The 27948-nt window shown below is 37.8% G+C and overlaps 1 protein-coding gene and 1 pseudogene across 1 annotated transcript in view; both read right to left on the bottom strand.

Annotated features, from left to right (window-relative positions):
• The window catches only part of LOC128579569 (ankyrin repeat domain-containing protein 26-like), a 197593-nt gene that overhangs the window by 119538 nt on the left and 50107 nt on the right, over positions 1 to 27948 (bottom strand). Inside the window, exons 8-13 of the mRNA XM_053581587.1 lie at positions 27204 to 27271; positions 15078 to 15138; positions 12478 to 12506; positions 12311 to 12392; positions 9828 to 9898; positions 6462 to 6555 (exon numbers count right to left, since the gene is read on the bottom strand). Of these exons, the coding sequence (XP_053437562.1) occupies positions 6462 to 6555; positions 9828 to 9898; positions 12311 to 12392; positions 12478 to 12506; positions 15078 to 15138; positions 27204 to 27271 (405 nt within the window). The remainder of the gene's footprint in view (positions 1 to 6461; positions 6556 to 9827; positions 9899 to 12310; positions 12393 to 12477; positions 12507 to 15077; positions 15139 to 27203; positions 27272 to 27948) is intronic.
• Positions 4829 to 6140, bottom strand: LOC128579575 (docking protein 4-like; annotated as a pseudogene).

Below are 27948 nucleotides of genomic sequence, written 5' to 3'. Positions count from 1 at the left end.
CACAGAAAAGATGCTATATCATCCACATTTCGTGCATTCTTGGAACTGAGTTTCTTCTGTCTTCCATAAAATTCTGTTAAATAATATTGCCTTTAATTACATCTGCAATTATCTTAAGGACCCTGCCATAAAGAGTGTTGTGTCAGGCATTGAACATTTCATTAATTTTAGTCAAAGTTAATATTCTTATACTAGTATAATTTTCATTAAATGATAGCTGTGTATATTAATGCATTTATAGGGTACAATGCCTTGGTTTTATATATAATCTGAAATACTTTCATCAAATTGGTTAACATAGCCTTCACCATACTTTCTTACTTATTGTGCTAAGATAGTTGTACTCCACACTTTACAGATTTGACATGTATCCTTGTGAAATGTACCATAGGTGTGGTCCCACCAATTACCCTCCCTCCACCTGTCCTTCCCCCTCCCCTCCTTTTCCCTTCCTCTTTTCCCTTCATCTTGGGCTGTAGTTGGGTTATAGTTCTCATATGGAAGGGTGAGTGCTTATATATTGGTTTCATAGTAGGGTTGAGTGCATTGCTATTTCTATAAAATAGCTAGTTCTGAAAATAGTAGTCAATGCTTGTATATGTAAATTAATTTCCAATTAAATAATATCAATGAAACACAGATCTCTAATGACTGATAGTTATGGAGCAATGAAATGGGTTATTGTGGTTTGTCCCAAATCTAGCACTCCCTCCTGCTTCTAGAGATATCTGGAGCCTAATCTTACCTCTGAGTGCAAATCTGCTGAATCTATCTGCAGTGAGTTTTCTCCTGTTTTCTCATCATTAACTGCATTGTTACCCAGCTAACACCCTCTAGCCTCCCTCTGTCCCCATTTAAAATGCCTATTCCTTTGCAGAGTAACCTTCAGATTTGAGGTCTGCATTCTCCTGCTGGATCATCTTCATCACGTCTTTTCTCTTAGCAGATATATATTGTATCTATTATTTCAAAGTCTTAATTTCTTTGTTCCGTGCCTTCTAGCTGGAAACATGCTCAGACATAACAGAAAAACAATGCTTTTCCTTGATTAACACATCATGAAAGTGCTCTCCAATGACTCTCTCTACAGATTTCTCTACAACAAAGTTTGCACACTTGCTACTCAGGGTGGCCCAACAACCAGCAGCACCAACATCACATGTATAAAAAATGCAGAAGCCCATGCCAACTAAATCAAAATGTGCATTTTAAACAAGATTCCCAGCACAGTTCTAATTTGACAGTTCTGATCTATACTGAGTGGGTATAACACATAACTTACCTGAATTTACCTATTTAGAGTCTAACCTCAAGTTCTTCCCTATCACATCCTCCAAATAGAAAGGAAATCAAAAATAATACAGATTTCAGTGCAATCTTCATAAGGTGAGAGATGCCCTGAGCACTTGATAGATACAACTACTGTATTCTTCCTGCTTCACAAACCTTCAATTACATGATAAAATGCTATGAAGTACCATCACTTTATATGACATGAAATTGCAGACACGTACGGCTCACCTTCTCTGCTTCCACTCCTCCACACTACATCCAACAGCTCTGCAGGACCAGGGCCCTCAGACCTTAATGCCTTCCCAACAGGGAGAAACATAGGAAGAACAGGGAAGTTTGTGCTACTTCTCTGAGTCATTTTGGCACTGGAAACTCATTTTATTATATTCTTCTCACCTAAGACCTTGCTCTACCTTTTTAATTTTTTTTGAAACGCAATTGCTTTAATTGCATTTCAGCAGGGAGCCTCAACACCATGTAGGGAGGAGAAAATGGGAAGGTCTTGGTTTCTGAGTGCTTTTGGCTGGCCAAGTGTGGCTAGACACTGGGCAGAGGGCCTCCCTCTGCTGGGGCATTGTCTACCCCTGGTCAGTGACAGAGGGCAGCAAGAGTGCTCTGTAACCTTCCCGCCTGGCCCTGGGAAGAAACAAGCTCTAGCCTTCCTCAGCAAGGCTGAGGTAATTGACACCCCACCCCAAGGGCATCTTCTCCGCGTTCTAAGCAGGAAAGAGTTTGTGTGCAAATTACATTGCAAAAACAGATTTTCACCTGAGGCAAACCCAGATATCCCCCTGCTTAACATGCCAAGCCCAAGACTGGCAAGTAGCACAGAGGAAGGTTAGGTTCTTCTTGTGCCATTCTAGGCCCAGAGAAACTGAAAACCCACCTGTTATCTGGCCCCCAGGCTGTTCAGAGTGCCAGCCTGCCTCAAGTTCTGACTGTCCCCCTCCTCTGGCCCTCACAGTTCAAACAAGGCCTGGCAGAAAGAGGGTTGTGTTCAGTTTCAGGCATACATATACCACAATTTATTAATCCATTCATGGGTTGATGGGCACTTGGGCTTCTTTGATGACTTGGCAATTATGAATTGGGCTGCAATAAACATTCTGGTGCAAATAACTTTGTTGTAAAATGATTTTTGGTCTTCTGAATATATACTTAGTAGAGGAATTGCAGGATCGAATGGCAAGTTTACTTTTAGCTCCCTAAGTGCTCTCCAAACCTCTTTCCAAAAGGAACATATTGGGTACTTTTTCTTCCATTCTTGGGATACTTTACTAAGAAGAATATGTTCCAGCTCCATCCATGTAAACATGAAAGAGGTAAAGTCTCCATCTTTCTTTAAGGCTGCATAGTATTCCATGGTATACATATACCACAATTTATTAATCCATTCGTGAATCGATGGGCACTTGGGCTTTTTCCATGACTTAGCTATTATGAATTGGGCTGCAATAAACATTCTGGTACAAATATATTTGTTATGTTGTGATTTTTGGTCTTCTGGGTATATGCCCAGCAGAGGAATTACAGGATTGAATGGCAGATCTATTTTTAGATCTCTGAGTTTTCTCCATATATCTTTCCAAAAGAAATGTATTAATTTGCATTCCCACCAGCAGTGCAGAAGTGTTCCCTTTTCTCCGCATCCACGCCAACATCTCTGGTCTTGAGATTTTGTGATATAGGCTAGTCTCATTGGAGTTAGATGATATCTTAAAGTAGTTTTGATTTGCATTTCTCTGATGATTAAAGATGATGAGCATTTTTTCATATGTCTGAAGGCCTTGCGCCTGTCTTCTTCAGAGAAGTTTCTCTTCAAATCCCTTGCCCAGCCTGCGATGGGATCCCTTGTTTTTTTCTTGCTGATGCGTTTGAGTTCTCTGTGGATTCTGGTTATTAAACCTTTGTCAGAGATATACCCTGCAAATATATTCTCCCATTCTGAGGGCTGTCTGCTTGCTCTGCTTACTGTGTTCTGAGCCCTACTATGAAACTAATTTGGGACTCTCACATGAAAGCTATAACCCAGCTACAACTTAACAATAGGGGGAAGTGGGAAAGGGGGGGTGGGTAGAGGGAGGGGGATCGGTGGGATCACACCTGTGGTGCATCTTACAGGGGTATTTGCGAAACTTGGTAAATGTAGAATGTAAATGTTTTGGCACAGTAACTGAGATAACGCCAGGAAGGCTATGTTAACCACTGTGATAAAAATGTGTCAAATGGTTTATGAAGCGAGTGTATGTTGCCCCATGATCATATCATTGTATACAATTATGATCTAATAAAAAAAATAGTATCTTCTTGGGGAGTTGACATTTTTAGTGATTTTTCTAAATATCTTTATGTTTTAAAAATAAATGTCATAAATAAATAAATTATCAATTAAAGTAACTTTCAAAGTATAAAAAAAAAAAACAAAAGGAACATATTAGCTTGCATTCCCACCAGCAGTGCAGAACTGTTCCCTTGTCTCCATATCCATGCCAACATCTGTAGTTTGGGGGATTTTGTGATGTGGGCTACTCTTCCTGGAGTTAGATGCTATCTCATACTGGTTTTGATTTGCATTTCTCTGATGATTAAAGATGATGAGTATGTGTTTATTTGTCTGTAGGCCATGCACCTGTCTTCTTCAAAGAAGCTTCTGTTCAACTCTCTTGTCCACAATGAAATGGGATCACTTGTTCTTTACTTATTAATAAGTTTGAGTTCTCTGTGGATTCTGATCACCAAACCTTTGTTAGGAACATAATCTGAAAATATCTTCTCCCATTCTGAGGACCGTCTGTTTGCTTTACTAAGTGTGCTCTTGGCTGTGCAGAAGCTGTTTAGTTTGATCAGTAATATATTTTTGGGGTTGCTTCAATTCCCTGGGGGGTGCTCCTCATAAAGTATTCTTCCAGTCCAATTAACATATTGTTCTTAGTATAGTATCTCAAGAATGGAAAAAAAAGTATCCAACTTACTCAGTACTTTTAGGAAATCAATATATAATCCCCCACACTTTTACACAAATGATAAAACACAAATATAGCCAAGATGACAGAGGGAAGAGGAGGGAGAGGGGAGGGAAGGGAGGATAATTGGTGGGACCTCACCTATGGTGCATATTGCAAGGGTACATGTCAAATCTATTAAAAATAGAGTATAAATGCCTTAACACAATAATTAACTGAGGTGAAGGCTAGGTTAACCACTTTGATGTAAGCATTCCAAATTCTACATAAAATCAGCACATTGTACCTAAAATAAAACAAAACAAAACAAAATAAAGTCATTGAGAGAAAGAGAAACAGGTGTGTGCCATGGAGGCAATGGAAACTGCTGCCCTTATACCCCAAATCAGCCTCACACATGCTCGGGTGGTGTGGCCAGCCCTTTCCCTTGGTCCAGTCTCCCCTTTGGAGGCAAGGAGCGGGACCGCTTCCTCCCTTTCTTCAGGCTGTTGGCCAACAGCCCCTTGAGGCTGGCTGTCCATGGAAGGCTACAGGCTGCCCCCTGCACCCTTCTCTGTTCACCAGCACAGCTGTCACAGGAAGGGGGTCTTGGCCTCGCTGCTCTCCCTCTGGCTGGGTTTTGGCTTAAGCAAGATGAATCTGTAGAGGAGGGCCATTTCTGAACTCGCCTGGGCTGCTGCATAGCCCTCAGGAGTGTAGCTGGAGGCTTCAGCCATGTTCTGCTAAACTGTGTTGTGGTGCCAGTAGCATGCGGGGCAGCAAGGTGGTGGGTGTGTGAGGACATGAATAATGTTCTGTTTCCTTGTTAAGCAGCCTCACATTCTTCTCCATCTCCAGCAAGACCCACTTGTGATGCTTGGCGATGGCCAGTGTGGCACTGTGGGCCTGCTGGTAAATCCACTCCAGTTCCTGTGTCTGGAAGGTGCAGAGCTCTTCTCTAGTGTTGCACAAGCTGCCAGCCTCAAAGGTAAAGCATGTTGCGTCCCAGTCATAGAGATGCAATGAGACAAGCTTCAGACTGCTGTGTCCCAGAGGAAGAAGCTGTTCTCCTGGGTGATCTGCAGTTTGCACTCACCATACACGTCCAGGTGGGGGCAGTTAGGCAGGAAGATGCCATGCGCCCCTGGGGCCAGGTCAGGCTTTCCCTGACTGGTGTCATTCAGCCGATCCCAGACACTCCACAGATAGTGTCTTGCACCACTATTTAGCCTCCAGCTCTGGGTCCCAGGTGAAGGCTTGTGCCCAGTCATTGGTGAATGCGATGGCTGCTGCCTGCCGCTAGGTCTCCTCAGGAAGCCATGTAACATACTTGACATTGCTGATGTCAGTCACCTTGGGGCAGCTTCGGAGGTGCACTGACGTCTCATCTGGATACTTCTCCAGCTACAGGGGCCCCTTGTTGGAGGATTTGCAGAACACCAGTCAGCACCGCTGGTAGATTCCCAGCTTCCTGCTCTTCATCATGTGGCCTTGCTTGAGAATGTGACTGAAATCAGTTTCAATGGTTTCTCCCCCATCCCTGGGCACCAGGCTTGTTGAGGTGAGGGGAGGGATGACCAGGGCCCGGCTTGGGGCACCTCAGATCACCACTTCCAGATACTCCTCTTGCTGGCCACTCCTGACCTCCCCGCCTCAGTATTATTCTAGCAGCTCCTTCACCAGGCGCCTATTGGGCTCCAAGCCGGGTCTGGAGCCTGCTGGGTGAGGCCTCAGGGCAGGAACATGCACGCCTAACTGCTGGGGACTGCCAGAGCAGGCAGAGTAGTTACGGAGATGCAGCCAGCAGGCTCACGCTCCAGCTGAGACTCCTGCTCTACCTTTTATTTAGGAAGTATTTTATTGGACCACCCTGACATTACATCCATCTGCTCCTTTTCTCTCCATGTACTCCCTGTACTGTCTGCTTTCCCTATTCTTCATCCCCTTTTGTAAACCTGTCCTCTTCCTGATTTCCTGACTTTGCTGAGCTCTCAAATTGTATTGAGATGGGACTAAAGCTTCAGCACCTTTAGTCATACACTGTATTTCATCTTTACCTGTTGCTAACACCTGAGAAGAGATACAATTTAACACTATTCGCTTCTTCATTTTTTTTTTACTATACATTTAATAGGTCATTTTCCTTGGCATTTAGAATATGTTGGTGCTCATGTTTTTCGATAAACATTTTTTCAAATGACTTTTTCAATAAAATGCACTGCTTACCCTTTACTTGTTTGGGTACTGTCTTGGTTTCATTTGAATTGCCACTCCCAGAAGAACAACGAAGATCCTCTTTGGTAAGATTCTCTGATAAATTCTGTTAAAAATAACATAAGTATTGAGTTTCAATTACAGTATAATGATAATATGTGGCACTAAGATTTCCTAATCACTTCCTTCAAAAATGTCTGAAATTTCTACTCTAAAAACAATTAATTTTACCTTTAAATAGAAGAATGTCTTGAAAACCAAAGCATTGCAACCTTACATATGCTCTCTAGATGAACCTTACCTTCTACCTGTGTATGGCTACTGATTCTGTAAATGGAGCAAAGGCAGCCAAAGGAAACATTAACTCATGTCATATCACAATAAGGAACTATCTTCACCTTCCATAACATTACTTTGCATTCTCCACCAACACAAACAAATGTTGCAAAAAGTTTAATACATGGGCTATCATACTTCTGGCATTACATCATTAAAATATTTCTTACTCAAGAAATATTTCAGTGTTAACACTAGATACCAGCATAATGGGCAACTTTGGAGTATGTCATGTTGAGTATAGGCTCAACAATAAGGCCTTGAAAACATCTAAATGTTTTGTGATACAATTTTTACTGATAGGTAAAATTGCTGAAGAAACAGAAAACCTATAATAAGCAAAACTTGCCTTATGGTTTATGTTTAAGTAAAAGCAAAAGAAGTATATATACCATGTAACTCCTTCCCAATTAGGAAACACCTTTAAGAAAGTATGGCAAGGCTTAATAAAAATTGAAGGATGGGAACAGAGAAGACGTCTTCTGGAAACTTCTAAAGTATTTCAGTCACTTACTTGTACGTTTTCTTCTCTACACATTATAGTAATGAAAATAAAAATCATGATGAAGATGGTGACCCCAGGTTCTGCTTTCTGGTCGATGTAGGAGATAAGAGTAAAATGGTAAAAATATGTGATTAATACAGCGTGACAAAGCGGAAAATCAGAATGGACCAGGCAAATGACCAAGGACAAAGCTGCAATGACAAGTGCAGCAGCCACCTCATTTTGAACTTGAACTTTTTCTTCTCCAAACATGGGAATGCTACCGGTAACCTGCCTTCCTCATTCCTGACCCTTAGCATCTCTTGCTGTATTTCTTTCTTCATAAACACATATGCTTTTGATGATCTGTCTCTATGTGGTGAGGAGAGATGCAAGTTTTCTGATTCACGTTCATGGTTTATACATAGTAGCACTGTTGTCCTCATCTAATGCCTCAGGATCATGTGCAGTATGTACTGTTTTTACTTCCTCGTAAATGTCTGTAGCAGCAGAAGCACTGTGTCCTTTCACTTGAACAAGCACACACTTCATTTCTTTGTTGTTATAAGTCAGATTTTGCATCACTAGACTGAAGCATAGTTCTGATATCTAATATCCAATTAATGATGTCTGGGCACCTATTTCTTGCCACTTCACTACCAAACTCTCGGTGTCCCTTGATTTCAACTGTGACTTCTGAGTTCCTTGCTTCTTTTGGTGTCTGTATCTTTTTCACATGTCTCCTCACCTATCTTAAACACATGCCCAGAGTGTCTGTCTCCATTGTTACAATATTCACTGTATCTTTTTTTTTTTTTTCATTTCCATAAAGTTCAGAAGTTGAGTGGTGAGTATACTTCAGGGACACAAAGTAGGCATGAGATGGAAAGATATTTTTGTGACTGAGGCCTTTTTCTTGAGAAATGCCTGAAACACTATATAGGTGGACACTCCAGGTGCATCGGCCTTTTTCTTGAGAAAATACCTGAAACACTATAAAGATGGACACTCCAGGTGCATCTTTTCCTTCACAATCAGCTATATTATTTTTCAAAATAAATGGTGCTTTTTAAAAATTAAATCTTTTTCACCTTTAGTTTCTTGCTTCTATACTCTGGTACAGGACATGAATGTTCTTTTTTTTTTTTATCACTAACCATGTGGCTTAACTCATTTGACGTGGGATTTACCTAATTTCTTTATTCTCCTTTGCCTTGTTTGATCTGTACTTGCTCATACTTGTTTACACAAGGACAGATATACAAGTATATTCTCTCTACCATAATTCTGATTAATTCTTATTACTTGAAACAAGTTTTCAGATGCAAACATGCAAGTTCAATGTGCTTATTTTGTTACTCAGTTGTATTTTCACCTATCAGGGAGCATTTTTTTTCCAAATAAATATATCCTTAGCAATCATGTGTGCACCAAGTTAGAAAAAAAAAACAGAAAGTTCAAAAATAGAACAGGAAAACACCTCGGATCTATATTTAGCTACTCCCAAATCATTGGATTGCAAATAAAAAGTTAAAAAAAAATAATTTTCCATAGTCTACATGACAGAAAAGTGTGAACGAGTACTTCAGCATTTTCATTCTTTGCCTATAATTCACTGATTATCTATTAAACCTACTAAAATGTATTAGCAGAAGACTTGTAGTACTGCAAAGCCTTCCTCAGTTGAGAAACTTTCATGTATATACCTTTGATAGCAGATCCCTACATTGCTTCTTAGTACTTTCTCTAAAGGTTAACAATGAGACACTGGACAAACTTTACATTGCCAGCAAAGAACATCAACAACAATCAGAAAGATAAGTGAACTTTCAAATTTTAATTCAAATAATATGACATAATATGACTGTGTTATGTTCTGACACAGGCAATCTGCTTAAGCCTACGTCTAATAGATTCTAATGTCCTCATAAAACAGTGGGTGAAAGAACCTTGATACCGTTTAAAGATTTCCACAGGTAAGTGAGTTACAAACTTGCTGCTGCATCCTCACAACAAGGTCCCATTCTGCAAAGTAGGATTCTCCTCAGAGGCACAGTCTAATGACCCCATTCCCTCTCTCAACACACACTGAACTGAGTTAGAGGCCACAAGCAGGAAGAAGTACACTAGCTGGCATGAATGACTGATGGTATAAAACTATGCTACAGTTTGGGACATTGGGAATGGTGACTCTTTGAACATGAGTCCAACTCAGTGGCCATCATGGTGAAATTACTCATATTTTCTCTTGCTTAGTAATATGATTCTTTACTTGGCATTACCTTCCTTATCATGTAAGGTTATAAAATTGCAGAACAAGGAAAACACCAGAAACCCTCTACCTCTAGTCCAAGGGCAAAGATTAGATGTAAGTCATTCTTTACTTTTGGAATCTTTAAGTTTTAAACTAGTGAAAAAACTTCTTAAAATTAAATATTACCTTCAGCATATGGATTATAAAATGCTATCCCAGTGAAAATGTCCCTTGGACTATGTCACATTACTCATGTAAAGAAAGTAATATTAAACCAGGAACTAAAATTAAAATTTGTTGATACCTGTGGGTGGTTATTTTCACTTCCTTTAAGCTCTTCTTGCTCTTCCTTTGATATGGATACTGACTTTAGTACTGTAAATTTCATATATTTAGGTAAATGAGTTGCTTAGAATGATTTCATAAAAGCTATCATCTTTATAAAAATTGATAGAAAGCAAAATTTATTTTTATTTTATAAATTGAGGGTTTAGATGAAGGTAAATCTTTAGCAGACTACATACTTCTTTTTAAAATATGTCTAATTAGCTTACACATTATTTTTATTCATTTTTCTTTTCAGACAGAGTCTCATTCTGTTCCCTTGAGTCGAGGTCCATGGCTTCCGAGCCCACAGCAACCTCAGTCCCTTGGGCTCAAGCCATCTTCTTGCCTCAGATTCCCAAGAATCTGGGCCTACAGGAATCTACCTCAATGCCAGGCTAGATTTTCTACTTTCAGTAGAGATGGGGTCTTGCCCTTCCTTAGGGTGATCTCAAATTCCTTAGCTTGAGTGATCCACCTGCTTTGGCCTCTGAGTATTAGGATTACGGGCATGAGCCACCATTCCTGCCCTAACTATCTAACACTTTAAACCACTGAGAATGCTACTAGATAGCTTTTATGAGGATAAAAGCCACAAATATCATAAATTCATCCACTCAATAAAAATGGCAAAAAATTCATAAACAAAGCAAGATTTACAAATCTAGTAAAACATAAAGGTATCACTGTATACTCTGGTCTACTTCAAAATAGTACCTGTAACATAGTGTGCATGTTGTGTCACACTTTATGGGGGCAAGACATGATTGCAAAAGGGACTTTGCCTAACAATTGCAATCATTGTAACCTGGCTTATTGTACCCTCAATGAATCCCCAACAATAAAAAAAATAAATAAAAAATAATAGTTCTCAAATTTGCTATTAGGTTTTATTCCTTTATCAGTGTATGCCCTGCTCCTTACATGAGAAATGCTTTCCTCTAATATTCTGACAAATCACCTTGCACTGTTAGACTGCTATATCAAGCCTTCACTGATTCTCGCATTTTCCCCAGATGAACAGCTATCTAGCCTCTCTTGGGGCTGCCTTACTACTTAGATTTCTCCTCTGCAACTTTTAATCCTGAACTGTGGTTCATTTATTTCCTTTTTGCTTCACAATATAATTTAAATAAATTTATTTTCTTTTTAAATTTTTTGATTTTTTGTCTTGTCTTTATCTGTTACAGAAAATTATAGAGCCATAAAATTATTGGTTATTTAAATTGCTTTTGAACCGTTTTTTTTTTTTTCCATTTCTATCCCTTTGTCTTGTAAGCCATTTGAGGGTGAAATCTTCCAAAGTCCCATTAGACCAATAGTCTGAATCTTGTTTTGTGTGGCTATTCTTGGCTCTAAGTTTAAAAATATGTACATAAAATGCATCAAGGTTGGCTTTTCCAGAAGTCATGTCTGAGCTGAGAAGTAAAGGGTGAGATGAACAAGGTGAAAAAGTGAGGAGGCCAGGAAAAAGGGAGAGCAGGACAGAAAGCAGCAAGAGGAAAGAGAAGCCTGCAATAGGGTGTGCATTTGTCCAAAATAGAGGGATTGGCTCAGAGGGCACTCCCAGAGGTTCTTCGGTAGTGCTAGAGTAAGGCAGACACACAGGGAGAGGGCTAAAATGGAGAGTTGAGAACAAGTCAGATTACAAAAGCCTTCTGTGAAACTTAAAAGTACTAGGATATTACTAATTTAAAAACATTTAATCATCCTACTGGCCCTGGAGAGAGGCCACAGTAAATACTGTCAGGAAGATGAATTCTAGGGGTACATGAATAAATAATACAGGCCATATAGCAAAAAAAATGCACTTCTGAAATATATGAATGTTTCCAGAAATGCTTCACATAGTGTCAGTGCCCAGTGTAATGTTGATTTTTATTTAATAAATAAAAAAATCTGGGTTTGGCATTTCATTTTTTTTTTTCAATTTTAAAGCACAGTGTAATACTTAATTACACTAAGTATTTATGTTTACAACCCATGGTATACGAAAGCTCCTAATGATCCCAATCACTTTTACTTGCATTTGCCCCCTTTTTAATCTGAACTCAGAGGGTTAAGTGTGGTACACGTATGTTGGAATGGTATAGAAAGGTTAAATTAAACAAGGGAACTAGGGTCAATCTCGACAGATCCAAAAAATGTAATGTTGAGAAAATAAAGAAGTTGCAGAATTTTACTAATAAGGATACACTCTCACACGTACACAGTCTCCTAATTGGATCATCTGATTTCAGTAAAATCAGTAAGATGGAATAATTAAAGTTAAAACATGACTGACATGTTAACATGAAGTGTTGCTCTAAGTAAAGATTTGAATTTCAATAAGCACTTGAAAAATTGTGGAGTTACAAAATTCACCTCAGTCAATTCCCTAACAAGGAAAGGGATGCCAAATCAGAGAACTATGTGAGGCAGAATAACCAAAACCAGAAGAACAACAAAAGAAAAGAAAATTACCTGTTGTGGCTTCTTGCACTTTAATTGTTTCTACTCCTTTATCTGGAGTAACAGCTTCTGTGTCACAGGTACTTACAGTGAACTTTGAAAAAAAGTATATCATAAGTAATGCATAATTTCACAAAATATACAGGGAATAATTCAAGACAAAAAATGAATGTTGTTACCTGAAACTGAGGTTCTATCTTAGAATCCCCTAAAAAACAAAGAACACATAAAATCGGTGTAAATGACAGTGTAAATGTAGATATGATGAAACCAAGCATACAGTTGAGGAGAGTTCCTATTGAGCTGAACCCTCCAGCTTGGCTTTAAAAGTAATTACTTTAGGTTTGGGTCTGCTTTTTCCCTCTTCTATTGATTGTTTTATTGATTGACTGATTTAGGGGTAGACAGGAACATAACAGACAAAAATTGAACACAATAGGATATAATTTTAATATCATGTTCAGTTCAAACTTCAAAAGTGGCATTAGCTTTCACTCAAATGAAACATAAATAATAATAAAAAAAAACATTCAAATGAAAAAGTGCACATACAGCAGGGTGAAGAGTGGTCTTTATTCAAAGGAGCAAATCATGATCCAGAGAGGATAAAGGACCAGGCTGATGTAAGAAGCTTACAGTATGTGTTTAGTGCAACCCACAACATCATTTATACCATATGCTGCAAGGATCTGACATGTTCTGCAGCCTGTGCTCCATTTCAGAAGGAACACAGCCGTGATGACAGTTCAGTGGAGGTTATAATCCATTTCTCATTAGAGAAAGGGTTCAATCGATCTACATGGATAGATCCTTGTAAAATAAGTTTTAAAAATGTGATTTTTTTTCCATACCCATAAATACACAAGTATACCAATATTTTTTGTGTCCTCTACTTTGTCATATTAATTTTCTTCCTCAACTCACATAAGAGGTATGCAAGAAATTATATATACTGACCTATCAATCATGAACTATTTATCAAAAAGGAACACACTGAATGGCCACAGAATTATGAGCTATAAATGAAATTTTATATTCCAAAATCACTAGACTATTCACTGGACATGACATTAAAATTTATAAAAGGCATACATAAGCTTTTAGGCAGTTTTTCACATTTTTAGAATATTAAGGGATACGTATTTTGTTTACCTACTTTCCTCTTATACAGATTTAATCAAGTGATAAGTGTATTGTTTCTAAAATTAGTGTCCTTGGGGTTGTCACATTAATCCATTAAGGGATTTTAGGAAACAGCTGCTTTATAGGAAAAAATAGCATTTAAAAGCCAGTCATCTATTTTCAAAGTAACCTCATCTGATTAACTAGTATCAATGAAAAACATATCTCTGATGCCTGATAATTCCAGAGAAAAGAAATGCATCTCTGTGGTCTGCCTCAATCCCAGCATTTCTTCCTCCTTCCAGTAATCTCTGGGGCCGCAATAATCCAATCTTCTATGTGTGTGCCAATTTCCTGAAGCCACCTGAACTGAGTTCTATCACGTTTGCGCATCCAGAATGAGAAATTACCTAGCTAACTTCTTTCTTCCCTGGCTCTGTGCCCACTCACAAACCCTCTTGCTTTGCAAAAAAAAAAACTTGAAATCTGACATTCTGACATTTGCATTCCTTTGATGGATTATTTCCACCATCTTTTTCCTCTTTATTTAGCAATAACATTTTATACCTAGAATTTCAATCTCTCTATAATTCAGTGTTATCCTTCATCTGGAAACATGCTCAAAAATAAGACCAAAATAAAGCTTTCCCTTGATTCTAGGTTGGAGGTATTCTTCAATAGCTCCTCCTACAGATTTCCTACAGAGAAGTCTATACCCTAGTTATTCAAGGTGGTGTGAGGAACAGCAGCCCTGGACTCACCTGAGAATGCATTAGCACTGCAGAATCACAAACCTGCTCAATCACAATGTGCATTTTAACATGGCCCCCACTGATGTCTTTATGTTTGAGAAGCTCTGGTCTCTAAAGAGTGTGAATATACATTCCTTTCCCTGAAATTATCCTTTGGAATATAGACTCCAGTTCCTCTCCATCACATATTCCACACTGAAATGTTATTTAAAATCACAAAGTTTCTAATGGAATGTTAGAGGTTTATAGCTTTCCTGGCCTCTCCACAACTAAGCCTACTGTCTTCCATCCAATTGCATCCAATTGAACCATATGTTATGAAGAACCATCACTTTATACGACATGAAATTGCATACATGTAAGATCTCCACTCTCCATCAGACAGCTCTGCATGACCAGGGGCCTCAGACCTTAATGCCTTGCCAACATTAAGAAACACACAGAAAACAGGGAAGTTGGTGCTACTTCTCTCACTCCTTTTGGCACTGGAAGCTCATTTTATTATATTCTTCCCACCTGTATAACACCTTGATCTACCTTTTATTTAGGAAGTATTTTACTGAACCACTTTGCCATTACATCCATCTGCTCCTTTTCTCTCCATGTACCCCTGTACTGTCTGCTTTCTCATTCTTCATTCCCTTTTGTAAACCTGTTCACTTCCCGATTTCCTGACTTTGCTCAGCTTTCAGACTATATGGAGATGGGATAAAGATTCTGCTCCTTTAGTGATACTCTCTCTTTCATCCTCACTTGTTGCTAACACCTGTTTCGCTTTTTCATTTTATTTTTTTTTAATTGTACATGTAATAGGTGGTTTCCTTTGGCATTTATGAGATCTTGGTGCTCATGTTTTTCAATAAATATTCTTTCACATGACATTTTCCATATGATGCAGTCCTTACCATTTACTTGTTCTGGTACTGTCTTGGTTCCATTTGAATTGCCAGTCCCAGAAGAATGACTCTGTTAAAAGTAACATCAATATTGAGTTTCAATTACAGTATAATAAGTGGCACCAAGATTTCCTAATCACTTTCTTAAAAAATGTCTGAATTTTCTACTCTAAAAACAATAATTTTACCTTTAAATAAAAGAAGAATTTCTTGAAAATCAAAGCTTTGCAACCTTACATATGCTCTCTAGATGAACCTTATCTTTCACCTAGGTGTTGCTATTGATACTGTCACCTCACATGGACAGCCAAAGGAAACATATTCAAATGCAAAATCTTAACTCATGTCATATTGCAACAAGGAACTTACTTCACCTTCCATAACTTTACTTTGTATTCTCTAACACAAGTGAATGTTGCAAAAGATTAACACATGGGTTGTCATAGTTCTGGCATTACATCATTAAAATATTTTTAACCCTAGAAATATTTCCATGTTAACATTAGATACTGGCATAATGGACAACTTTGGACTATGTTAAGTATAACATCACCATTGTCAACACTCCTATATTTAGCTGAACAATTCCTTGACTACATCTAAATATTTTTGATAAAATGTTTGCTGATAGGGAAAATGCTTTAAAGAAAGGAAACCCTATGAGAAGAAAAACTTGATGGGCCAGAGCATGACAGTGGATGGGAAAGACATTTAACTGAGCTCTCCTGGAGAAGGCCAGACCATTGCCAGCATGGAATATTGGCATGAGTGGTAATTCAGGGTGTATGGTGATGTGGTGTACTATTGGATTTGCCGGAACAGTAAAGCCCCACCACAACAGGCAAGTTTCTGTGAGTCCACTCTGGCTTCAGTGGAGGCTGAGTCACCAGTAGTGGCCTCCATGACATCCAGTCTCCCCACAGCTGTCCCAGAAGAAGCCTTTCATGGTTTTTGGTTCTTAGGGGAAACTGGGCATTGAGTGAAAAGATTGTAGTGTGTACTCCTGAGCAGAATTTGATGGTCAGAGTAGGGTGCTGTTTAGCGCAGTTCTGCTGCAGTTTGGCAGTGGGTGAAATATTCTCATGGGGAAAGTCCCCATATAGAATGCCACCATTGTCTTAAAGGGCACCAGATGGTTGTGGGGGGACCCTCTTGCTGGGGGCCTATGATGTGGTAATCTGTGTTCTGCCTGTGAGGAGTGGACCTACACTCATGAGGGGCTCCCGAACTCCATGGGAACTGTTGTAGAAGAAATCTGTCAGACCTGTGGCTAAAGAATTTTTCAGAGCTGTGGAATCTCAGATCAGCAGAGCCTGATCGCAGGTGAACATGTGATCACCAACAGCTAACCTGGGAAACAGCTCTAAGCCTGAGGACCAGAGAGAAGTTAACAGTTGTGTTGTTTGTCCCCCATATTCCCTGCACCATCAGGTGTTCAGGAAGTACATATTGCAACATAAATATATTCCTACTAAAGTTGTATCCCTATCTCATATACATGTGTATGTTTATATACATGTACTATATAAACAAGCTAAAATCCTGCACCCAAAAAAAAAAAAAATACAGGAACGCTTGCCCTTGTTGAATGTAAATATTGAAGTTAGTTAAAGAATCAGCTATATATACACACACACACACACACAATTTCTTTGGGTTGATATCATTGTTTCTTTTATTTCTCTTCTTTCCTTCCTCTATTGGTTGCTGAGATTGCTTACATCAAGCTATTTGAACTTCTTCCCCCCCCCCCACTTTATCTTATTTCAATGTATTTTGTTTCCTGTTAAGTTGTTTGGCTGATTCTTTAACTAACTTTCATTTTTACATTCAAAAAGGGCAAGGTTTCCTGTATTTTGTTGTTGTTGCTGTTGTTGTTGCTGAATTTTAGCTTGCTTTTTTCTGTCCGCACTTCACTCCTCAGCATTCTCTCAGTTGATAGAGACTCTTATCTATCAATTCTCCCAAAGTGCTTCTGCATCAGCTAGGATATTCCCCTCCCACATTTTTTTTTTCTTCTTGGTGTGTTCTCTTTCTTCTTTATTTATTTGTCTCCTCTCTCTCTCCTTTGATTAAACAGTACATTTAATTTTATGTATCTATTCTCATATTTGTATTTTTATTTTTTCTTCTTTTTCCATCCTTTCTTTTCTGAGGGTGGGTGTGACACAGCGGTGGTCTGGCAGGTCGATTTCAGCAGTAGTCTGGCTCAAAGAAGCCAGGAAAACTTTCTAGTGTTGGCCGCAGGAAGATAGTATTAGGAAGATCATGCTGTAAAACTTTCCTATTTTGCTATATATTTTTTTCTTTCTTTTTTCATCCTTACTCAATTTTTCCTTCTTGGTTTTTGGGTTTGTTGTTGTTGTTTGTCTGTATTTATTAATGGCAGAGGAAGAGTCAGGATGTGTTCAAGCTGGTAAGGAGTGCCTGAACTAGAGGAATCCACCCAGCCCAGCTCCACAAAAACCTTGAGCTATAGGCTTGGCCATAACATGCATGAAATATAACCTGCTGAAAAATAACATTTGTGCCATCACTCTCATCCTCCCTTCCTATTCTCCTTTTCACCTGTTCTTCAATTTTCTTCCATTATTCCCCCTACACACTTTGGCTTTTTTTTTTTTTCCTTTTGTGTTCCTTTCTTTTGCTTTTCTCTTACTCTTTCCTTCTTTTTTCCATCTTTTTTTCTCTTTTTCTTTCCTCTTGCCTCTCCTTGCTTACTCCTACTCTCCTCTGCCTATTGACCCCACAACAAGAGGCCTCTTCTGAGGCCTAAAATCTGAGACAAGGTAACTTGAAGGAGAGGAGGAAGTGAGAAGGAGAAAGGAGCAAAAAGAAGTGAACAAGAAGAGAGCACAAATGAGGAGGGACGAAAAGAAAACTCAGGCACCATGAAGAACCAAAATAGAGCAACTCTTCCAAGGGACCGTCAAGAAATTTTTAAGGAAGACTCTTCCTATAAGGAATTAATGGATTTAACAGAAAGGCAATTTGAAAATATGGATGATTAAGACACAAAAAGGATTGAATAAGAAAATGGAAAGACAAAACCAAAGGTCAGATGAGAGATAGGTAGAATATAGGATGCAGATGAGCTGAAATAAGTGAAGCAGACAATCTGGGAATGTAAAGAAGCAGTCAAAAGTATCAAATAGAGTATACCACAGAGAAGAAAGAACATCAGAGTTAAGAGCATAAAGTCTTTGAGTTAACACAGGATGTTACAGAGTCAGAAAAGAAGAGAGAGAAAGCAGAGTAGGAGCTTATAGAACTAGGAGATGCCATGAAGCATTCAAACATATGGATGATAGGAATACCAAAAGAGGAAGAAGACTGACCCAAAGGCAAGGAAGCCCTACTGGAGACTATGATAAATGAAAACTTTCCTAGTTTTACTAAAGATCCTGACACACACTTTTCAGATGGATATCAAACCGGAGTCATCTCAATTCTAACAGAGCCTCTCCAAGACACAATTTGATCAACGTGTCACAAGTCAAGATGAAGGAGAAAACTCTGCAAGCAGCTAGGAATAAGTGCCAATTGACCTACAAGGTCAGTAGGTTGATAGCAGACTTTTCAACTGAAACGTTCCAAGCCAGAAGAGCATGGTCATACACCTTCAACATCCTTAAACAAAATAATTTTCAGCCCAGAATCCTGTGTGCTGCTAAACTTAGCTTCAAAATGGATGGAGAAATCCAATCTTTTGCTGATATACAAGCACTGAGGAAATTTCTCACAAGAAGACCAGCTCGAAAGGAAATACTTAGACCTATTCTCCATACTGCACACCACAGTGAACCACTAACAAAGAAAATACCTAGCAGCCAAAAACCAAAGCTTAGCTTCCACAATGGCAGAAAGAATAAAATTACAGAACAAACCATCTCATAATGACATGAATAGAATTCTACCACTCTAATCAACATTCTCAATAAATGTAAATGGATTGAATTCCCCACTGAAGAGGTACAGGCTGTCTTATTGGATAAAAAGACAAACGAAAACAAACAAACAAACAACAATAATAACCCCCAAGACATCCATATGCTGTTTCCAAGAGACACACCTAGCCCTGAAGGACAAATCAAGCCTCAGGGTTAAGGGATAGAAAACAGTGCACCAAGCAAATGGAAATCATAAAGGGCTGCAATTATATTCTCAGATACAATCAGATTCAAAGCAACTTTAGTTAAGAAAGACAAACAAGGACACTTCATAGTTGTAAAAGGAACAACACAACAAGAAGAGACCTCAATTTTAAACATTTATGCACCTAACTTAAATACTCCCAGATTTATACAACAGACCTTGAATGGTCTCAGCAGTGTGATATCCCAGAATATCTTTTTTTTTTTTTGTAGAGACAGTGTCTCATTGTACCGCTCTTGATTTGAGTGCCATGGCATCACACGGCTCACAGCAACCTCCAACTCCTGGGCTTAAGTGATTCTCTTGCCTCAGCCTCCCAAGCAGCTGGGACTACAGGCACCCACCACAACGCCCAGCTATTTTTTTGTTGCAGTTTGGCAGGGGCTAGGCCTGAACCCGCCACTCTCGGCATATGGGGCCGGTGCCCTACTCACTGAGCCACAGGCGCCGCCTATATCCCAGAAAATCTTAACAGTCAGGACTTCGACACCCTTCTGACAAAATTGGACATATCCTCTAAACAGAAACTAAACTAGGCTACAAATGACTTAACTATGACTCTAGAACAAACGGGTAGAATACACCATCCTAAAGCAAAAGAATATACTTTTTTTTTTCATCAGCTCATGGCACATGCTCCAAAATATATCACATACTATGATACAAATCAAATCTCGGCAAAATTAAAGGAATAGAAATTATATCATGCTTCTTCTCAGAACACAAGACTATAATGCTGATGATCAACTCTAATAAAATTGTTCATGCCCACACAAAGTCTTGTAAACTTCACAACCTTATGCTGAATGATAGTTGGGTTCAGAAAGAGATAAAAAAAAAAAAGGAAAGGGTTAATTTCTTCAAACATAACAACAGTTATGACAGAAGTTACCAAAACCTCTGGGATGCAACAAAATCTATCCTGAGAGGAAAATTTATTGTGCTACAAGCCCACCTTCAAAAACCCAAAATTGAGTGCATCAGCACACTCACAAGTCATCTTATGGAATTGGAAAAAGACCCTAATCTCAGCAGAAGAAAAGAGATAGCCAAAATTAAATCAGATGTTAATGAAATTGAAAACAAAACAAAACAAAAATTCAGAAAATGAATGAAATAAAAAGTTGGATTTTTGAAAAAGTAAATAACAGATAAACTTTTGACCACACTAACTGGAAACAGGGAAGTAAAATCTCTAGTAACCTCAATTATAAATGATAAAGGTGAAATAACAACAAATGCTACAGAGATATAAGATATATTATCACTGAATACTTCAAGAAACTCTATGCCCAGAAATTTGACAATGTGGAGGAAATGGATCAATAATTGGAAACATGCCCTTGTACTAGACTTAAGAAGAAATAGACTTTCTGAACAGACCAATTTCAAGCACTGAGATCAAAGAAGCAATAAAATATACCCCCACCCTAAAAATGCCCAGGTCAGATGTCCTGACACCACAGTTCTATCAAACTTTCAAAGAGCAGCTTATACCCATACTGAAAAAAAATTATTCCAAAAAATTGAGGAGGAAGGAATCTTCACTAAAACATTCTATGAAGTAAACATAACTCTGATATCAAAACCAGGAAAAAATCCAACTAAAAAGGAGAACTACAGACCAATTTTACTAATGAATATAGTTGCAAAAATTCTCGATAAAATCCTAGCCTGTAGATGACAGTTTATCATTAAAAAATTCATACATCATGGTCAAGTAGGATTCAGCCCAGGGATGCAAGGCTGTTTTAACATATACAAATCCATAAATCTAATTCACCAGATCAATAGAACCAAAAACAAAGACCATATCATGCTCTCAATAGAAGCAGAAAAAAAAATTTGGTAAAAATGAAACATCCTTTTCTAATTAGAACTCTGAAGAATATAGGCATTGGTGGTGTATTCCTTAAACTGCTTGAAGCTATCTATGACAAAGCCACAGCTAATATTATACTGATTGGAATAAAACTGAAAACTTTTCCACTCAGAACTGGAACAGACAATGTTGTCCTCTATCACCACTACTATTCAAGGTAGTGCTGGAAGTTCTAGCCAATACAATGAGGCAAGAGAAGGAAATAAAGGGGATGCAAAAGGGGGCAGAAGAAGTGAAGCTCTCCCTCTTTGCTGATGATATGACCTTATAGTTAAATAACCATAAGGATGCAACCAGAAGACTCCTGGAAGCGATAAAAAAAAAAAAAATACAGTAATGTCTCAGGATATGAAACCAATGTCCAAAAATCAGTAGCTTATGCAAATGCCAATAACAGCCAAGATGAGAAGGTAATTAAGGACATAATACCCTTCACAGTAGCTTAAAAGAAAATGAAATGCCCAGAAATATACATCACCAAAGAGGTGAGCGACCTCTACAAAGAAAACTACGAACCCAAGAAAAAACATAACAGAAGATATTAACAAATGGAAGAACAGACTATGCTCATAGCTGGGAAGAATCAACATTGTTAAAATGTCTATACATCCCAAAGCAAACTACAGATTCAATGCCATTCTTATTAAAGTACTCGCTGTGCTTTCAAGAGCTGGAAAAAATAATTCTTCATTTTGTATGGAACCATAAAAAATTCCATATAGCCAAAGCAGTTCTTAAGGGTAAAAACCAACCTGAGGGCATCAGCATACCAGACTTTAGGCTGTACTACAAGGCCATAGTGGTCAAAACAGCATGACACTGACAAAAATAGAGACATATACATTTGGATTTGAGTAGAAAACCAGGGAATGAAACTAACATGGTACAGCCACCTAATCTTTGATAAAACAAACAAGAACATATACTGGAGGAAAGAATCTGTAATCAATAAATGGTGCTGGGAGAACTGGATATCCACATGTAAGAGACTGAAACTGGACCCACACTTTTCTCCACTTACAAAAAATGATTCAAGATGGAAATAAAGACCTTAATTTAAGGCATGAAATGATAAAAATCCTCAAAGAAAGCATTGGAAAAACACCGCAAGATATCAGCCTGGGGAAAGACCTTGTGAAGAAGACTTACATAGCAATTGCAACAACAAAAATAAACAAATGGGACTTAATTAAATTAAAAAGCTTCTGTACAGCTAAGGAGACAAGAACCAAAGCAAATAGATAACTACACAATAGGAAAGGATATTTCCAGATTTTGAATCAGACAAAAGATTGATAACTAGGATCTACAGAGAACTCAAATTAATCCACAAGAAAAAAGCCAACAATCCCATAAATCCCTGGTCAAGAGAGATGAATATAACCTTCTCTAAAGAAGATTGACTAATGGCTAACATATGAAAAAATGCTCATGATCTCTAATTATTAGAAAAATGCAAATCAAAACCACCCTGAGAGATCATCTAAACACAGTGAGAATAGTACACATCACAAAATCTCAAAACTGCATACGCTGGCATGAATGTGGAAAGAAGGGAACACTTCTACACTGCCAAAGTAATACTAACTTTTTGGAAGGCAGTGTGGAGAACCCTCAAAGAACTCCAGGTAGACCTCCCATTTGATCCTGCAAACCCATTACTTGGTTTCTACCCAGAAGGAAAAAAAAATCCTTTTACCATAAGGACACTTGCACTAGACTGTTTACGGCAGCTCAATTTACAATTGTCAACATGTGGAAACAGCCTAAATGCCCCCAAACCCAAGAATGGATTCATAAGCTGTGGTATAAGTATACAATGGAATAATATCCAGCCATTAAAAAAGATGGGATGAATATTTTCTGATTCATGCCTCAGGAACACGTGCAGTATGTACTGCTTTTCCTTCTTCATAAGTGCCTGTAGAAGCAGAAGCACTGTGCCCTTTCACTTGAACAAGCCCACACTTCATTTCTCTAAAGTTATCAAGTCACAAATTTTGCATTGCTAGATTGAACCATAGTTCTGATATCTAATATCCAATTAATGGTGTTTGGTTCCTATTTCTTGCCACTACACTTTGAAAGTCATGGTCTTCCTTCATTCCAGTGGTAACTTCTGAGTTCCTTCCTTCTTTTAGTGTCAGTATAATTTTCACATTTCTCCTCATGTTTGTTAAATACATGTCCAGGTTCTTTGCGCATTATTAACATTTTCACATTATACTTCTTTTCATTTAAATAAAGTTCAGAATGGGAGAAGATATTTGCAGGTTATGTTTCTGACAAAGTTTTGAGAACTAGAATCCACAGAAAACTCAAGCTAATTAATAAAAAAAGAACAAGTGATCCCATTTCATTGTGGGCAAAAGATTTGAATGGAAGCTTCTCTGAAGAAGACAGGTGCATGGCCCATAGACACATGAAAAAAACGGCTCATCATCCCTATTCATCAGAGAAATGCAAATCAAAACCTCATTGAAACATCATCTAACTCCAGTAAGAGTAGCCCACATCACAAAACCCCAAAAGTGCAGATGTTGGTGTGGACGTGGGGAGAAGGGAACACTTCTGCACTACTAGTGAGAATGCAAGCTGAAATGTTCCTTTTGGAAAGAGGTTTGGATAACACTTAGGGAACTGAAAGGAGACCTGCCATTTGATCCTGCAATTCCCCTACTAGGTCTATATTAGATGACCACAAATCATTTTACAACATAGATATTTGTACCACAATGTTTATTTAAGCCCAAATCATAATTGCTCAGTCATGGAAGAAGCCCAAGTGCCCATAGACCCATGAATGGATTAACAACTTATGGTGTATGTGTGTGTGTGTATAATTGAATATCATACATCCATAAAATGATGGAGACTTTATTTATTTTATGTCACATAGATGGAGCTGGAACATATTATTCTTAGTGAAAAGTATCTCAAGAATGGGAAAAATGTATCCAATGTACTCAGTACTATTATGAAACCAACATATAATCCCACACACTTTTACACAAATGATAAAACACAAGTGTAGCCCAGAATGAACCAGAGAACAGGAGAGGAAGGGCAGGGGACCGGGAAGGCCGGGTAGATGGAGGATAATTGGTGGGACATCATCTATGGTGTATATTAAGGGTACTGGTGGGACATCATCTATGGTGTATATTAAGGGTACATGTTAAATCTACTAGGAGTAGAGTATAAATGTCTTAACACAACAAATAATTAAGTGAGGTGAAGGCAATGTTAACCAGTTTGATGTAAGCATTCCAAATTGTGTATAAAATCAGCACATTATACCCCATAAAGGCATTAAGGAACACAGTTATGACTGAAAAAAAATTATGAAATAAAAAAATAAAATAAAAACATCATATTAAAGACAAAAAAAAAACTTAGTGTCCATTCATTTCAACTGTAACTTCTGAGTTTCTTGCTTATTTACTGTCTGTAACATTTTCACATTTCTCCTCACCTGCGTCAAGTGTATTCCTAATGTCTATCTGGATTGTTATAATTTTCAGAGTTTATTTTTTTCATTTAAATAAAGTTTAGAGGGTGAGTGGTGAGTATTCCTAGGGGACACAATGTAGGCATGAGATAAAAAGATATTTTTTTTATGACTGAGGACTTTTTCTGAGAAAATGCCTGAAGCACTAAGGAGCAGACACTCCAGGTGCATCTTTCCCCTCACAGTCTGGTATACTATTTGTTAAATTGGATGAAGCTCTTTTTTTTTTTTTTTTAATTGTTGGGGACTCATTGAGGGTACATAGAAGTAGATTACATTAATTGGTTTTGTCAGATAAGGAGACTATTATATTTGTGTCCTGCCCCACAAAAGGTGAAATCTATCCCCCACGCCCTCAATCCTTCCTTTTCTCAGCTCTCCCCATCCCTCACCCCCATTGTGTACTAGGACCTTAATTGTCCACATATCAGAATTGAGTACTTAGGGTTCTTATTTCTCCATTCTTGTGATGCTTTACTAAAAATAATGTGTTCCACATGCATCCAGGTTAATACACAGGATGTGAAATCTCCGTCTTTTTTAGTGACTGAGTAGTATTCCATGCTATACAAATACCACAGCTCTTAATCCATTCTTGAGTTGGTGGGCATTTAGGCTGCTTCCACATTTTGGTGATAGTAAATTGAGCTTCAATAAATAGGCTGGAATAAATAGGGAAAAGTTATTGGCATATTTTGATTCAGACAAAAGCTTGATAACTAGGATCTACAGAGAACTTGAAGTAATAAACATTGAAACAGTCAACAATCCCTTAGATCACTGGGCAAGAGAGATGAATAGAAACTTTTCTAAAGAAGACAAACAGAGGAATGGCTTATTAATATATGAAAACTGCACATCATCCCTAATAATTAGAGAAATGCAAATGAAAACCACCCTGAAATACCATCTAACCCCAGGGAGAATGGCTCACATCACAGTCTCAAAACTGTAGATGCTAGCATGGGTGAGGAGAGAAAACACTTTTACACTGCTGGTGGAACTGCAAATGAATACAGCCTTTTTGGAAGGCAGTGTGGAGAACCATCGAGGACCTCAAGCTAGACTACCCATTTGACCCTGCAATCCCACTGCTGGGCATCTACCCAAAAGAAAAAAAAATCCGTTTATCACAAGGACACTTACAGAAGGTGCTTTTAAAAAACTTTGCTTCTTCCTTACAGTAACTCAGCTATAGGGCAAGCAGGAATTTTGTATTATTCATAGTTTTAGTCAGAACACTGTTACAACTCATTTCTTAGGTGTTTTTATTGATTTCCCCATTCCACTTCACCTTGATTGACCCCACATTTGCTCATACTTTTGCACACAAGGAAGTTCTGAATATACAGATATATTCTATCAGTCCTCATTTATTCCTAGTCAGGAGACATGTTTTCATATGCAAACATGCAATATTCTTGTGCTTATTTTGTTTCTCAGTTGTGTTTTCTGTCAAGGAGAATGTTCTTTCCAAAATAAAATTAGAAAATAAGAATCGTACTGGAAAACTTCCTAAATGTATTTATCTACTCTGAAATCACTGGATTCTAAATACATGTTAAAAAGTAATATTCCTTAAATAACACATAGAAAAAAATTGTGAACTAGCAAATGTAACATTCTCATTCAGTCCAGAATTAACTTATTATCTTTAAAAACTACCAAATGCATCAGCAGATAACTAGTGTGAATACAGAGCCTCCCTAACTAAAACCTTCTAACCTCAATAGTGGCCCCCCCCAAGACTGCATTTCCAAACTGTTTTTAAAAACTGATGATAACTCAAACCTGGGAAACTATACATTATTACATGATAAAATCAATAGCAATCAGAAAGAAAAGCCAATCCTCAAATGTAAATTCAAATGATATCCATAATATGACAGTGCTATTTTCTGACACAGACTATCTATCTGCTTAAGCCTATGACTAAGATATTCTAATGTCCTCTTAAGACAGTGCGTGAAGGAACCTTGATACCATTTAATAATGTCCTGCAGGTAAGTAGCTACAAACTTGCTGCTGCACCCTCACATCAAAGTCCCATTCTTAAGGTAGGATTATCTTCATAGGCACAGTCTAATGACCCCTTTCCCTCTCTCAACACACACTGAACTGAGTCAGAGGCCATAAGGAGAAAGAAATACTTTACCTGGCATGAATGACTGGCAGTGTAAAATTGCACTACAGTTTGGGATATTGGGAATAGTGATTCTTTGAACATGAGTCCAACTCAGTGGCCATCTTGGTGAAATTGCTCATAATTTCTCTTGCTTAGTAATATGATTCTGTACTTGGCAATACCTTCCTTATTATATAAGGTTATAAAACTAAAGAACCAGAAAAACATCAGAAATTCTCTGCCTCGATTCCAAGGACAAAGATTAGTTATAAGTCACTCCTCACTCTAGCAAGGTTTAAGTTTTATAACTAGTTAAAAAAACTCCCTTAACTTAAACATTAGCTTATGACATATGAATTCTAAAATACTATTCCAGTAGGAAATGTCCCTTGGACAATGTCACATCATTCACATAAAGAAAACAGTATTAAACCAGAAACATAAATGTAAATTTGTTTATACCTGTGGCTTGTCATTTTCATCTCCTTTAGGCTCTTCTTCCTCTTCTTCTGATGTAACAAAGTTGTATACTGTAAATTTCATATATTTAGGTAAATGAGTTGATTAGAATGATGTGATAAAAGCTATCAGCTTTATAAAAGTGGATAGAAAGCTACATTTCTGTTGATTTTATAAATTGAGTTTAGATGAGGTTAAGTCTTTAGCAGACTATAGACTTCCTTAAAAAATACTCCTAATTAATCTAACAATGAGTTGCTTAGAATTATGTGGTAAAAGCTATCAGCTTTATAAAAATGGATAGAAAGCTAAATTTCTTTTTATTTTATAGATTGAGAGTTAGATGAAGTTGTCTTTAGCAGACTATATACTTCTTTAAAAAATACTCCTAATTATCTAACACTTGAAAAACCACTCAGAAAACTACTAGGCATTAGTGTGTAAAAGGCACACAAAGATCACAGATTCACGCAGAAATTCATCCACCCAACATAAATGACAAAGCCATCATAAACAAAGAAAAAATTTTCAATCCAGGAAAACATATGAAGTAGCCCTGTTTACTTCTTTCTCCTACTTAATAGAACCTGCCAGGCATTGCACATGTTATTCACTAAGTTGCTGTTACTTTTTATACCATAATCAGTGTATGCCCTGTGACTTACGTGTGAAATGCTTTCCTTCTAATATGCTGACAATATTTATTCCGTTTGTTCTTTACTTTTTTCTTCTTGTTATTTTTCTCCTT

The sequence above is a fragment of the Nycticebus coucang genome, unplaced genomic scaffold (assembly GCF_027406575.1).
Source record: "Nycticebus coucang isolate mNycCou1 unplaced genomic scaffold, mNycCou1.pri scaffold_66, whole genome shotgun sequence".
Classification (NCBI taxonomy): Eukaryota; Metazoa; Chordata; class Mammalia; order Primates; family Lorisidae; genus Nycticebus; species Nycticebus coucang.
The sequence above is the reverse complement of the archived record's forward strand: the minus strand, read 5'-3'. Positions and strand labels throughout refer to the sequence as shown.